Here is a 13,269-nt window from a genome sequence, read left to right as displayed (position 1 = left end):
GCGAGCCACACTGATCTCGCGAGCTTACATAAATATGCACTGACTCCGTATGGACCCAAGGAATAATAAAATACTAAAATACTAAATGTAAGCTTGTGAGATCAGAGTGGCTCACGAGGCTAGGGCAAAGCTGGCATGGAACCTATTTATATAGTTGTTCTGTATGTCGTTTGTTGAGTCTTTTCACTAAGTCATGCCTGTATGACACTCCAAAAATGCCCTAATGACTGATGTAAGTGACTGATCAAGTTTTCCCCACCCTGTCTTTTCAGAATGCGGGAGAGAGACCTCCGGAGCGTGTGCAGAAGGGTGCTGCTGCTGGCCGTCTGTGTGGTGTCTCTCTGGGGACAGCTGACCCTCGCATCGTCACACAGAAGTCACATAGGTACGTCCAGACAATTAAATAGGGTGGATATGCATCTCTATGGTCGCACACATCCTCATCATAATGATGGTGTGTAATTACTGTCAGCAAAATGTGTAATAACATAATCAATTTATGTAATAATGTAAACCATTAAACTATTAAAATGTAAATGCAAAGCACTTATTATGTAACAACATGTTATTACAGAATACATATTACTTAATGTAAAGTATTTCCTAATCAGTATAATAGTTTGATTGACATTGCTTTACACAGCTCTTCCACCAGGTGCTCAAAGCACTTGACATTGTATGGGGAAGAAACTACTACGAGTAGCACCCACCTGTGTGATGCCAGGCAGCCATTTTGGGCCAGAAAGCACACCACAGCACAATGCTATAATATATCAGTGATGCGCTAACACAGTGGAGAGGTGAGGATGTTCATAATGGTCAGTAGCTAGGATAGTATAGCTACTGTTAAAGCAGGCATAGTGACTGGTTCCAGTTCATCGCTCCAACAGACCTCACTGTAAATACTGTTGTAATTAGCAGACACTCATTGGTTGTGTGACACCCAGTGGAGGGTACTTTGGTGTCATTTGTTGATCTGGAGTGTCTTTAGGGTTCGACACTTTGAACAAAAAGACAAAATAACAACACATCAACAGCCATGATTTTAGTAATGGAGACAGAGTGAGGAATCTCAAGGCAAAAAGGTAGACCCTTATGGAAAAACCACATGATTTCACGTGACATTTCCACGTTATGCAAATGTGAAATCATGTGTTTTTGGAACATGTGGATTTTCTATGGAGTGATTTTAGTGCCAACAGAAATGTTATTCAACTTTGAATTAGTATTAGGATATTTGTTAATTTGTAATGCACAAATTGAATCATTGAATACATAAATTGAACTTGTATTTCATAATTGAATATTCAAGTTCAATATTTATATATTCAGTTTCAATATGGTAGATATTGCATTAATTGTATCAAGTTTACAAACAATAATTTCAAGTTTATCAAAGTTTTCTATATTTAACTTGTCACGACTTCCGCCGAGGCTGCCTCCTCTCCTTGTTCGGGCAGGCTTCGGGGTTCGTCGTCACCGGCAATCTAGCCACTGCCGCTCCATATATCATCATTCCATTTGTCTTGTCTTGTCAATTACACACACCTGGTTCTTATCCATCTCATTAGTCAGTGTATAAGTGTTCCCTCTGCCCCCTTGTCCTTGTGGGTGATTGTTTATTGTGAGAGTAGTGTAGCTTGGTGGAGGTACTCGTACCTTGTATTGCCGGGGTAGATTTTTCCCCTGTGCCTGTATATTGTTGGAGCTACCCGTACCTTGTATTGCACTCACTGTGGTAAACAGAAACTTCTGGCGGTTTCTGAAGCCAATGTGGCATGTTGAATTTCTTTTCTTCCAATAAATTTGGCTCTAGCGTTTGAACCGCTTTGGCTATAAGCCATTGTCCCCATTCCTGAAAGGTAAGACTATCTGGAGCATGGATGTGCCTTCTGTTCCCCTCTAGGATGATCACAGGCTGCGTTAGAAGGCAGTGTCACAAAAACAAAATTTGGCCCCCATAAGAATATAGTGAGAAATGCCCTGTCATAGCCCTTCTAAGGATAGCCTTTCCACTCCCTATTTAATCTTGCTCTTGTAACTGACTAGGTTCGAACCAGGTCGCCTGCATGTCACAAGACTGTGTTAGCCCACTTAGCTAAAGCCTATAGGGATAAGTTCAGGAAGTTCATGTAAAGGACGACATTATGCGTGCTTAACAAGTACCGCTTCAGCTCATACCGAGACTCAAACTCAGGACCTCTGCCTCGCAAGCCCTCCTGAAGCGTTCCAACCCACCACGCTATTAAAAAAGGCCTTCTTCAATTGCGCAAGGAGCAACACTTCAGGCTGATGAGTGAGTATCACAGATCCCCATCTGCTACATTCCATCCCTTAACTCACTCCACAGTGACCCCAGTGGTTGAACCAGCGCAACTGTAGATCCGAGTCCTGTGGCACCATTGTAAAGAATGTCACGCTGCCTGCTTAGCGAGTACCGCTTCCCCCGATTCAGCTCATATGGAGACTCAAACTCAGGACTTTTGCCTCGAAAACACACAAGACCGCCCTCCTGAAGCATTACAACATATTTTGCTATTAAAAAAGGCCTTCTTCAATTACGCAAGGGGTGACACTAATAGTCTTCAAGATCCAGCAAGGTCACTCGCGTGGTTTGGTGATCCATGCTTCTGTGATGAGAACCTTGCCTGAAACCTGAAGACGTGTTAGTTTGACATGTGTTTGTTTATGTTATACATTTTGGGAAAATTCCAGATGGGCTGGTTCATTTTTAGCCCAGTGAGCCTGTCTAACTTGTTTTTTTTGCACAAATTATAATTATCTGGCTAATAATGTGGGGCCTCAAGGAAAATAATTGGCCAGTGTGGTGGCCTGGAGGAAAAGAATGTGCCGGTGTGGGGGTCTCACGGAAATAATGGGCTGGTGTGTTAGAAATGCCAGGGCCGATTTTTGGCCCCTGTCCGCCCCTGGTTTCAAGTCTCCTGCAAGGGTAGTTGAGTTGTTTTGAATGCTTTGTACAAAATAATAAAATGCAGTACAACAGGATCTTTATAAAACATAGCTCTTTATTAGCTAGAACTGGCATGTTCAAGTGTCTCCGGCCATGATCAACTGCAATGACCTCATGACCTGGGTGGTCTTAATCAAAGCGCAGTATGATATGACAGGAGAATGCAACCAATTACAATTCAGTATGTTGACACATATGAATATTACATCCTTCTTCAATAAAAAAAAAAGAAAAATGTTCTACATATTTAAGCGTTTCATTTCACAGCTCTAGGCTTGACCTCTCTTCTTGACCTTGTGTGGTATGAAGCTGAGCATGCTTCTGTGTCAGTCAACAGTTATTGTGGTGTTGCAGGTAAGTACGGTGTATGTTGTGTTGTGTGTTTAGTCTATCACGTTCTCTTTCATGGAAACAGTTCATCTCATCAGTGTGTTGTTCTTTTGTGTTCAGTAGGTGATGACGATTGCGGCGGTACACTACTACTTCTGCGGTGCAGACATGATATGAACGTTCAGTTTCAGCTAGCTGGATGATGACTGCTGGCTTCCAGTAGCCATTCTCCTGGATTCTAACTGACTCTCCGTCTTTCAGCGGTGGCAGTGGTCTAGCTGACCTGTTGTAGTATCGCTTTTGGTGTTGTTGTCTCTGCACATTTTACATGCATTTCCTTGTAGCTGACGACCTCAGGTTGCAGCTGCTGGTCGGTGCTGGGAAGGCTTGAGCGAAGTCTGAGGCTCTTCAACAGCTGGGCTGGTGATTTGAAGTTGTCAATTGCAGTGTTGTGGTACACAAGGAGACTGAGGTAGGGGTCTCTCTTGTCTGTTTTTGCTTTGTCCATGAGTGATTTAGCAATCTGCACAGATTTTTCAGCAAAGCCATTACTTTGAGGGTAATGTGGGTTTGTGGTGATGTGTGTGAACTCCCATGCTTTTGTGAAGGATTCAAACTCCTTTGATTTATAACAGGGGCCATTGTCAGATATTCAAATCTTTACAATACCATGCCTGGCAAAGGCTGCTTTCAGCTTGTGGATCACAGCTGCAGATGTGGTGCTGGGAAGCTTGTCGAGTTCGAAGTATCCCAGACAGACCTGCCAGGGTCTGTCTGGGATACGGTGAAGTAACATTGGCTCTTTGGTGTTCAAGGGGCGTCGTTGAAGACAGGTGGGGCATTTACCAACCATGTCCTCAATTTGTTTGCACATTCCGGGCCAAAACAAAATGTCCCATGCTCTCTTTTTTGTACTTTTCCATGCCCATGTGTCCAGCCTGGATCTTTGTCAAAATCTCCTCTCTGAGGAATTATAATTTTCTCTCATTTTAAAATGATTCCATTGATCTGTGATAGTTCATCACGATGGTTCCAGCACTCTGAGTCGCTCTGAGGGAATGTTCTCCTCTCCTAAGCCATCCATCCTGTATGACTTTCTTCAGCTGTGTGAGTTGTCTGTCCTTTTCTGTTTCTGCTCGGATCTCCTTCAGTTTTGTGTCACTAACTGGTAAGTTGCTGTACACAGTGTGCACCTGCATGTTCATGCCTTCACTGAGGCTGCTGTCCTTGTAGATAAGAAACTTCCTGGAGAGTGTGTCTGCGACAGCGATGTATTTGCCTGGACGGTGAATGATTGTGAAGTCGTATTTTTGAAGAATCATTCTCTGTAGCCTTGGCAGAGCTGCGGCTAGTGGTTTCCTGATGATTGACTGGGGCTCGTGGTCGGTTTCCACAATGACTTGTCGTCCATAGACGTACTGATGGAAACGCTTGCATCCGAACAGAATGGCATACAGCTCCTTTTCGATTTGAGCGTAGTTGATTTCACAGTCTAAGAGATTTGGAAGCGTAGACGATGGGCTTTCTTTCTTGCAGTACCACTGCACCTAGTCCATACTTCGACGCGTCCACCTGGAGTCTGAGCTCTTTGTTGGGGTCGTAGTAGGCAAGGATTGGTCCTGGTTCTCTCGTGATCAAGTCTTTCACTTTCTGGAAAGCAATGTCATGTTGCTTGTCCCAGTGGAACTCACTGGACTGCTTTAGCAGCTGACGCAGGGGTGAGTTGGCGTTGGAGAGGCTGTGTGCAAACTTGGCTAAGTAGTTGACCATGGCAAGCACTGTTTCCAGCTCTGCACGGTTCTTTGGTGGCTCCATGTCCTTTATGGCTGAGATTTTCTGTGGATCTGGCTTGATTCCATTCACTGTGAGACGATGTCCGAAGTAGTTGACCTCTGTAGTGCCGACTGTGCTCTTCTCAGGGTTTAGCCGGACTCCTCTCTCATGGGACCTTTGCAGCATCGCGCTGATGTTTCTGTTGTGTTCCTCTTTGGTTCGACCATAGACAAGGATGTTGTCCACAATTGCCACAACTCCGTCAAGGCCTTCGTACATCTCGTTGATCTTTCGCTGAAACTCGTCTTGGGCTGAGATAATCCCAAAAGGCAGGCGGCGAAACCTGTAGCGTCTAAACTGTGTGTTGAACGTTGTGAGCTTAGATGACTCTTCTGTGAGCTTGATAGCCATGTAGCCTGATCTGGCGTCCATGACACTGAAGTAGTGTGCTCCCGCTAGCTTGTGTGCGATGTCATCTAGCTTCGGTAAGGGATAATGTGGGTCGAGACATACTCTGAGCTTGCCTGTGCATGGTTTCTCCACCACCACTAACGCGTTGACCCAATCCGTCGGTTCTGTAACCTTGGTGACGATGTCAGATTGCTCCATGCTCTCCAGCTCTTTCTTCAGACAGGCGTGGAGAGCAAGGGAAATCTTTCTCAGTGGGTAGACCACAGGGGTGGTGTCTGGGTCAAGGTGAATGATACATTCTCCTGGGAATAGTCATATTCCTGTAAAAACATCAGCAAACTCCTCCATGACATTCTCTGTCTCCACTGGTGCTGTCACTGATAACACTAGCTTGATTAGGTCAATGTCTAAACATGTTTTAAGACCTAGCACTGCAGATTGTCAACAATGTAAAAGTCCAACATCTTGTCACTTTCCTTGTATTTGCATTTGAAAGTGCATGTGCCTTTTACTGTGAGCTCTTCACCACCATAACCAGTCAGTATGCGCGTGGTGGGCTGTTGCTCACACTCACATGTTTAGGATTTTATTTATTGCAAAAGCAGCAGCTACTCTTCCTGGGATCCACACAAAACATGAAACATGACATAATACAGAATTAATAGACAAGAACAGCTCAAGGACAGAACTACAACAAAATGTTTTTAATCGCACACGTAGCCTACATATCAATACATACACACAAACTATCTAGGTCAAATAGGGGAGAGGCGTTGTGCCGTGAGGTGTTGCTTTATCTGTTTTTTGAAACCAGGTTTGCTGTTTATTTGAGCAATATGAGATGGAACGGAGTTCCATGCAATAATGGCTCTATATAATACTGTATGCTTTCTTGAATTTGTTCTGGATTTGGGGACTATGAAAATACCCATTGTGGCATGTCTGTTGGGTTAAGTGTGTGTGTCAGAGCTGTGTGTAATTTGACTATGCAAACAATTTGGGATTTCCAACACATTAATGTTTCTTATAAAAATAAGAAGTGATGTCAAGCTGCGGTACTCATTCAGAGAAATAATGTTTACTTGTGCACCAGTGTCTAGTTTGAACTTTAGCTCTGTGCCTTGTGTTCCTATCTCAATGTCAGCAAAGGCTTGCGCTATCTCTGATATCTGACTTTTCTGTGTCACTGAATCAATAAACAGTTAATCAGTATTAGACTCTTTGATTGACATTTCATCTTCACTCACGGTGTGTACATGTTTTCCCACGGTAAGCTCTGCACACTTTTGCAAAGTGATTCCATTTTCCACATTTAGTACACTGTTTGCCTTTAGCAGGGCAATTTTCCAGTTTGCCATGCACTTTGTATCCACAATATCCAAATGTTTTTTTTGAGTCTATGTCGCTGTTTTGGAGTTCTGTCTCTCTCCGTTCTGAAGCGCGCTCTCTGGTCACCGGAGGTGTGCTTTGATGTCTGCCTGACTGTGTGCACTGCTTGTTCATGTGATGTGCTCGTGTTGCCGCCCAAAATGGTTTTAATTTGAGCCTGTGCTAGCTCGTGCGATCTGGCTATGTCGATAGCTTTGTCCAACGTTAGCTCAGACCCAACATTCAAAAGTTTCTCTCTCACTCGTGGTGAGTGTATTCCAAATACAATACAGTCCCCGACCATCTCATCCTTGTTTGCATAATCACAGTCCTTCAAAAGGTGACACAGCTCAGTCACAAACTGTTCAAACAATTCGCTAGCTCCCTGTACTTTCTCATGGAATTTTTACCTAGTGAAAATCGTATTGGTCTTTGGCACAACATATGCTTAAAAACGATCGTAGTAGGTCTTCAGTACTTTTGATTCAGCCTCCGTAAGTGTCCATGTGTTGTAAATGTCTGTCCCTTTTTCACTGATCCACAGGAGCAGGTAGATGCACTCCTCTTTCCTTCAGAGGACCCGTGAACATTAGCTCCACACGCTGTTTGAATTTACACCATGCATCGGGTGCGTTTGTAGACCTAATCCATCCGAGGTGAAGGAACTCCAGTAAAATCCGTCTTTTAGTCCTTTTATTCTGACACCATGTCTTGTTTTGCACGCTTTGTACAAAATAATAAAATGCAGTACGACAGGATCGTAATGAAACATAGCTCTTTATTATCTAGCTATAACTGGCATGTTCATGTGTGTCCGGCCATGATCAACTGCAATGACCTCACGACCTGGGTGGTCTTAACCAATCATAGCTCAGTATGATATGACGGTAGAATTCAACCAATTACAATTCAGTATGTTGACACATATGAATATTACAGTAGTCATTATAAGGTTAACATGTGTCTGACTGGGTTAAGACTGTGTTAGCCTGTTGGGCTAAAGCCTATGCATTGGTCCAGTGACTTGGATGGGTCTCTTCAAGGAGGAGGTGAAAGGGTGGTGAAGTGTAACAGGTGGTTCGGTGATCACACTCATATGATGAGTAACTTGTCTGAGACCTGAAAAGTTGCATTGTCTGCTTCACTGGAAACCTGGGTTAGAACCCCATCAGTCAAACTAACGTGTCTTCATGTCTCAGCCAAGGTTGCTCATCACAAGCGTACATGAATGGTTCGCTACACACGGTAATAAGTCTGGTAATTACGAGGCTACTCATCACATGGATGGATCACCAAACCACCTCTGTTGCGCTCTCATTACATGGGGTGCACAGATCCTTCTGCTTCTGTTTGCCACAGAAAGTGTTGTTGTTGTTGTGCAGGAGGCCTGATTTCGAACCCAGTCAGTTATATTGGTGCTGTGATCTCTGAGTATGAGGTCAAATGGGGGTGAAATGTAACCGAGGCGGTTCGATGAACCTTTCTGGAGAATTGAAGACTTGTTAGCTTCCTGAACTAATCCCTATGGGCTTTATCTGTATAAGTGGGCTAAGACAGTCTTGTGACATTCAGGAGACCTGGTTCAAACCCAGTCAGTCACAAGAGCAAGATTAAATAGGGAGTGGAAAGGCTATCCTTAGAAGGGCTATGACAGGGCTATTCAACTATATTCTTATGGGGGACAAATTGCGGTTTCTGTGACACTCCCTTCTAATGCAGCCAGTGTTCATCATCAGTTCACATGGCGGCGGAGAAGATGGCTGCCATTTTACAGCCCTCTAACCAATTGTACTATTATGTGTGTTTTTCGGCGTTATTTGTAATTTATTTTGTACATAATGTTTCTGCCATCGTCTCTTATAACCAAAAAGAGCTTCTGGATATCAGGACAGCGATTACTCACCTCGTATTGGACAAAGATTTTTTCTTCAACGAGGCAGCCGCGAAGGATATCCTACAGACACCCGACAAGGCCTAAATCCCCGTCATTCGCATGAGGAAGAGACAGAGATATCGTGGACGTAGGTCGGGGTGCCTTGTAAGGATCCAACGGCGAGCGAGTAAACTGCCTCTCCCATCAATCCTATTAGCCAATCTTCAATCATTTGAGAATAAATGGGATGACCTAAGATCACGGTTATCCTACCAACGGAACATAAAAAACTGTAATATCTTATGTTTCACCGAGTCGTGGCTGAACGACGACATGGACAACATAATGCTAGCGGGCTATACGATACATCGGCAGGATAGAATGGCTGACTCCGGTAAGACAAGGGGTGACGGTCTGTGTATCTTTGTAAACAACAGCTGGTGCACAATATCAAATACTAAGGAAGTCTTGAGGTTTTGCTCGCCTGAGGTAGAGTATCTTATGATAAGCTGTAGACCACACTATTTACCAAGAGAGCTTTCATCTATATTTTTCATAGCTGTCTATTTACCACCACAAACCAATGCTGGCATTAAGATTGCACTGAATGAGCTGTATAAGGCCACAGGAAAACGCTCATCCAGAGGCAGCGCTCCTAGTGGCCGGGGACTCCTAGTGGCCGGTGACTCCTAGTGGCCGGGGACTCCTAGTGGCCGGGGACTCCTAGTGGCCGGGGACTCCTAGTGGCCGGGGACTCCTAGTGGCCGGGGACTCCTAGTGGCCGGGGACTCCTAGTGGCCGGGGACTCCTAGTGGCCGGGGACTCCTAGTGGCAGGGAAACTTAAATCCGTTCTACCTAATTTCTACCAGCATGTTAAATGTGCAAACAGAGGAAAAAAAACTCTAGACCACCTTTACTCCACACACAGAGACGCATACAAAGCTCTCCCTAGCCCTCCATTTGGCAAATCTGACCATAACTCTATCCTCCTGATTCCTGCTTATAAGCAACAACTAAAGCAGGAAGCACCAGTGACTCGGTTAATAAAAAAGTGGTCAGATGACGCAGATGCTAAGCTACAGGACTGTTTTGCTAGCACAGACTGGAACATGTTCCGGGATTCTTCAGATAGCATTGAGGAGTACACCACATCAGTCACTGGCTTCATCAATAAGTGCATCGATGATGTCGTCCCCACAGTGACCGTACGTACATACCCCAACCAGAAGCCATGGATTACAGGAAACATCCGCACTGAGGTAAAGGGTAGAGATGCCACTTTCAAGGAGCGGGACTCTAACCCGGACGCTTATAAGAAATCCCGCTATGCCCGCCGACGAACCATCAAACAGGCAAAGCGTCAATACAGGACTAAGATTGAATCGTACTACACCGGCTCTGACGCTCGTCAGATGTGGCAGGGCTTGAAAACTATTACAGACTACAAAGGGAAGCACAGCCGCGAGCTGCCCAGTGACACAAGACTTCCAGACGAGCTAAACCACTTCTATGCTCGCTTCGAGGCAAGCAACACTGAAGCATGTATGAGAGCACCAGCTGTTCCGGATGACTATGTGATCACGCTCTCTGTAGCCGATGTGAGTAAGACTTTTAAGCAGGTCAACATTCACAAGGCCGCAGGGCCAGACGGATTACCAGGACGTGTACTCCGAGCATGTGCTGACCAACTGGCAAGTGTCTTCACTGACATTTTCAACATGTCCCTGACTGAGTCTGTAATACCAACATGTTTCAAGCAGACCACCATAGTCCCCGTGCCCAAGGACACTAAGATAACCTGCCTAAATGACTACCGACCCGTAGCACTGACGTCTGTAGCCATGAAGTGCTTTGAAAGGCTGGTCATGGCTCACATCAACACCATTATCCCAGAAACCCTAGAATCACCCCAACAGATCCACAGATGATGCAATCTCTATTGCACTCCCCACTGCCCCACCTGGACAAGAGGAACACCTACGTGAGAATGCTATTCATTGACTACAGCTCAGCATTCAACACCATAGTGCCCTCAAAGCTCATCACTAAGCTAAGGATCCTGGGACTAAACACCTCCCTCTGCAACTGGATCCTGGACTTCCTGGTAAGGGTAGGTAACAACACATCTACCACACTGATCCTCAACACAGGGGCCCCTCAGTGGTGCGTGCTCAGTCCCCTCCTGTACTCCCTGTTCACCCATGACTGCATGGCCAGGCATGACTCCAACACCATCATTAAGTTTGCTGACGACACAACAGTGGTAGGCCTGATCACTGATAACGATGAGACAGCCTATAGGGAGGAGGTCAGAGACCTGGCCGTGTGGTGCCAGGATAACAACCTCTCGCTCAACGTGACCAAGACAAAGGAGATGATTGTGGACTACAGGAAAAAAAAGAGGACTGAGCACGCCCCCATTCTCATCGACGGGGCGGTAGTGGAACAGGTTGAGAGCTTCAAGTACCTTGATGTCCACATACCCAATGAACTATCATGGTCCAAACACACCAAGACAGTTGTGAAGAGGGCACGACAAAGCCTATTCCCCCTCAGGAGACTGAAAAGATTTGGCATGGGTCCTCAGATCCTCAAAAAATTCTACAGCTGCACCATCGAGAGCATCCTGACTGGTTGCATCACCGCCTGGTATGGCAACTGCTTGGCCTCAGACCGCAAGGCACTACAGAGGGTAGTGCGTACGGCCCAGTACATCATTGGGGCCAAGCTTCCTGCCATCCAGGACCTCAATACCAGGCGGTGTCAGAGGAAGGCCCTCAAAATTGTCAAAGACTCCAGCCCCCCTAGTCATAGACTGTTCTCTCTGCCACAGCACGGCAAGCGGTACCGGAGTGCCAAGTCTAGGTCCAAAATATTTCTCAACAGCTTCTACCCCCAAGCCATAAGACTCCTGAACAGCTAATCATGGCTACCCGGACTATTTGCACTGCCCCCACTCCATCTTTTTACGCTGCTGCTACTCTGTTAATTATTTATGCATAGTCACTTTAACTCTACCCACATGTACATATTACTTCAACTACCTTAACTAGCCGGTGCCCCCGCACATTGACTCTGCACCGGTACCCCCCTGTATATATAGCCTCCCTACTGTTATTTTATTTTACTTCTGCTCTTTTTTTCTCAACACTTTTTTGTTGTTGTTTTATTTTACTTTTTTTATAAAAAATAAATGCACTGTTGGTTAAGGGCTGTAAGTAAGCATTTCACTGTAATGTCTGCACCTGTTGTTTTCGGCGCATGTGGCCAATAACATTTGATTTGATTTAATTTGATATAGGGGAACAGAAAGCACATCCCTGCTCCAGAGAGTCGTAGCTTTCAGATAAGGGGTCGTAATGGCTTATAGCCAAAGCAGTTCAAACGCTAGAGCCAAATTCATAGGTGAAATTAAACATTCCACATTGGCATTAGAGACCGCCAGAAGCTTCTGTTTACCACACAGAGCGTTTGATTCTATGTGTTCTCCTCTACCTTTCTTGGCTGGCAAAGTACCAGGATGTTGTCTCTGGTTTTGAATCTGAAATCTTAATTTAGAGAACTGAATTAGAAAACTGAATCTGAATGCATCTGGCAAGTTGAATATATGAACGTTTGATTAACTTGAAATGATGGCTTGCAAACTTGATACACAGACAATGAATGCAGTATCTACCATATTGACACTGCATATATACAGTCCATTCGGAAAGTATTCAGACCCCTTGACTTTTTCCACATTTTGTTACGGTACAGCCTTATTATAAAATTGATTAAATAATTTCCCCCCCTCAACAATACCCCATAATGACAAAGAGAAAATACACTGCTCAAAAAAATAAAGCGAACACTAAAATAACACATCCTTGATCTGAATGAATGAAATAATCTTATTAAATACCTTTTTCTTTACATAGTTGAATGTGCTGACAACAAAATCACACAAAAATTATCAATGGAAATCAAATTTATCAACCCATGGAGGTCTGAATTTGGAGTCACCCTCAAAATTAAAGTGGAAAACCACACTACAGGCTGATCCAACTTTGATGTAATGTCCTTAAAACAAGTCAAAATGAGGCTCAGTAGTGTGTGTGGCCTCCACGTGCCTGTATGACCTCCCTACAACGCCTGGGCATGCTCCTGATGAGGTGGCGGATGGTCTCCTGAGGGATCTCCTCCCAGACCTGGACTAAAGCATCCGCCAACTCCTGGACAGTCTGTGGTGCAACGTGGCGTTGGTGGATGGAGCGAGACATGATGTCCCAGATGTGCTCAATTGGATTCAAGTCTGGTGAACGGGCGGGCCAGTCCATAGCATCAATGCCTTCCTCTTGCAGGAACTGCTGACACACTCCAGCCACATGAGGTCTAGCATTGTCTTGCATTAGGAAGAACCCAGGGCCAACCGCACCAGCATATGGTCTCACAAGGGGTCTGAGGATCTCATCTCGGTACCTAATGGCAGTCAGGCTACCTCTGGCGAGCACATGGAGGGCTGTGCGGCCCCCCAAAGAAATGCCACCCCGCACCATGACTGAC

At 45.0% G+C, this 13,269-nt stretch overlaps 1 protein-coding gene across 1 annotated transcript in view; it reads left to right on the top strand.

The window, feature by feature from the left end:
* Positions 1-273: 273 nt before the first annotated feature.
* Positions 274-13,269, top strand: part of LOC311134289 (chemokine-like protein TAFA-2) — a gene marked incomplete at its 5' end in the record, with an annotated part of 90,036 nt that continues 77,040 nt past the window's right edge. The window contains one exon of the mRNA XM_084167922.1: positions 274-385. Within this exon, the coding sequence (XP_084024048.1) occupies positions 274-385 (112 nt within the window). The remainder of the gene's footprint in view (positions 386-13,269) is intronic.

Source organism: Coregonus lavaretus (genome assembly GCF_964263955.1).
Source record: "Coregonus lavaretus genome assembly, chromosome: 8".
NCBI classification, from domain to species: Eukaryota; Metazoa; Chordata; class Actinopteri; order Salmoniformes; family Salmonidae; genus Coregonus; species Coregonus lavaretus.
Note: the sequence above shows the minus strand (reverse complement) of the source record. Positions and strands in the feature narration are given on the sequence as shown.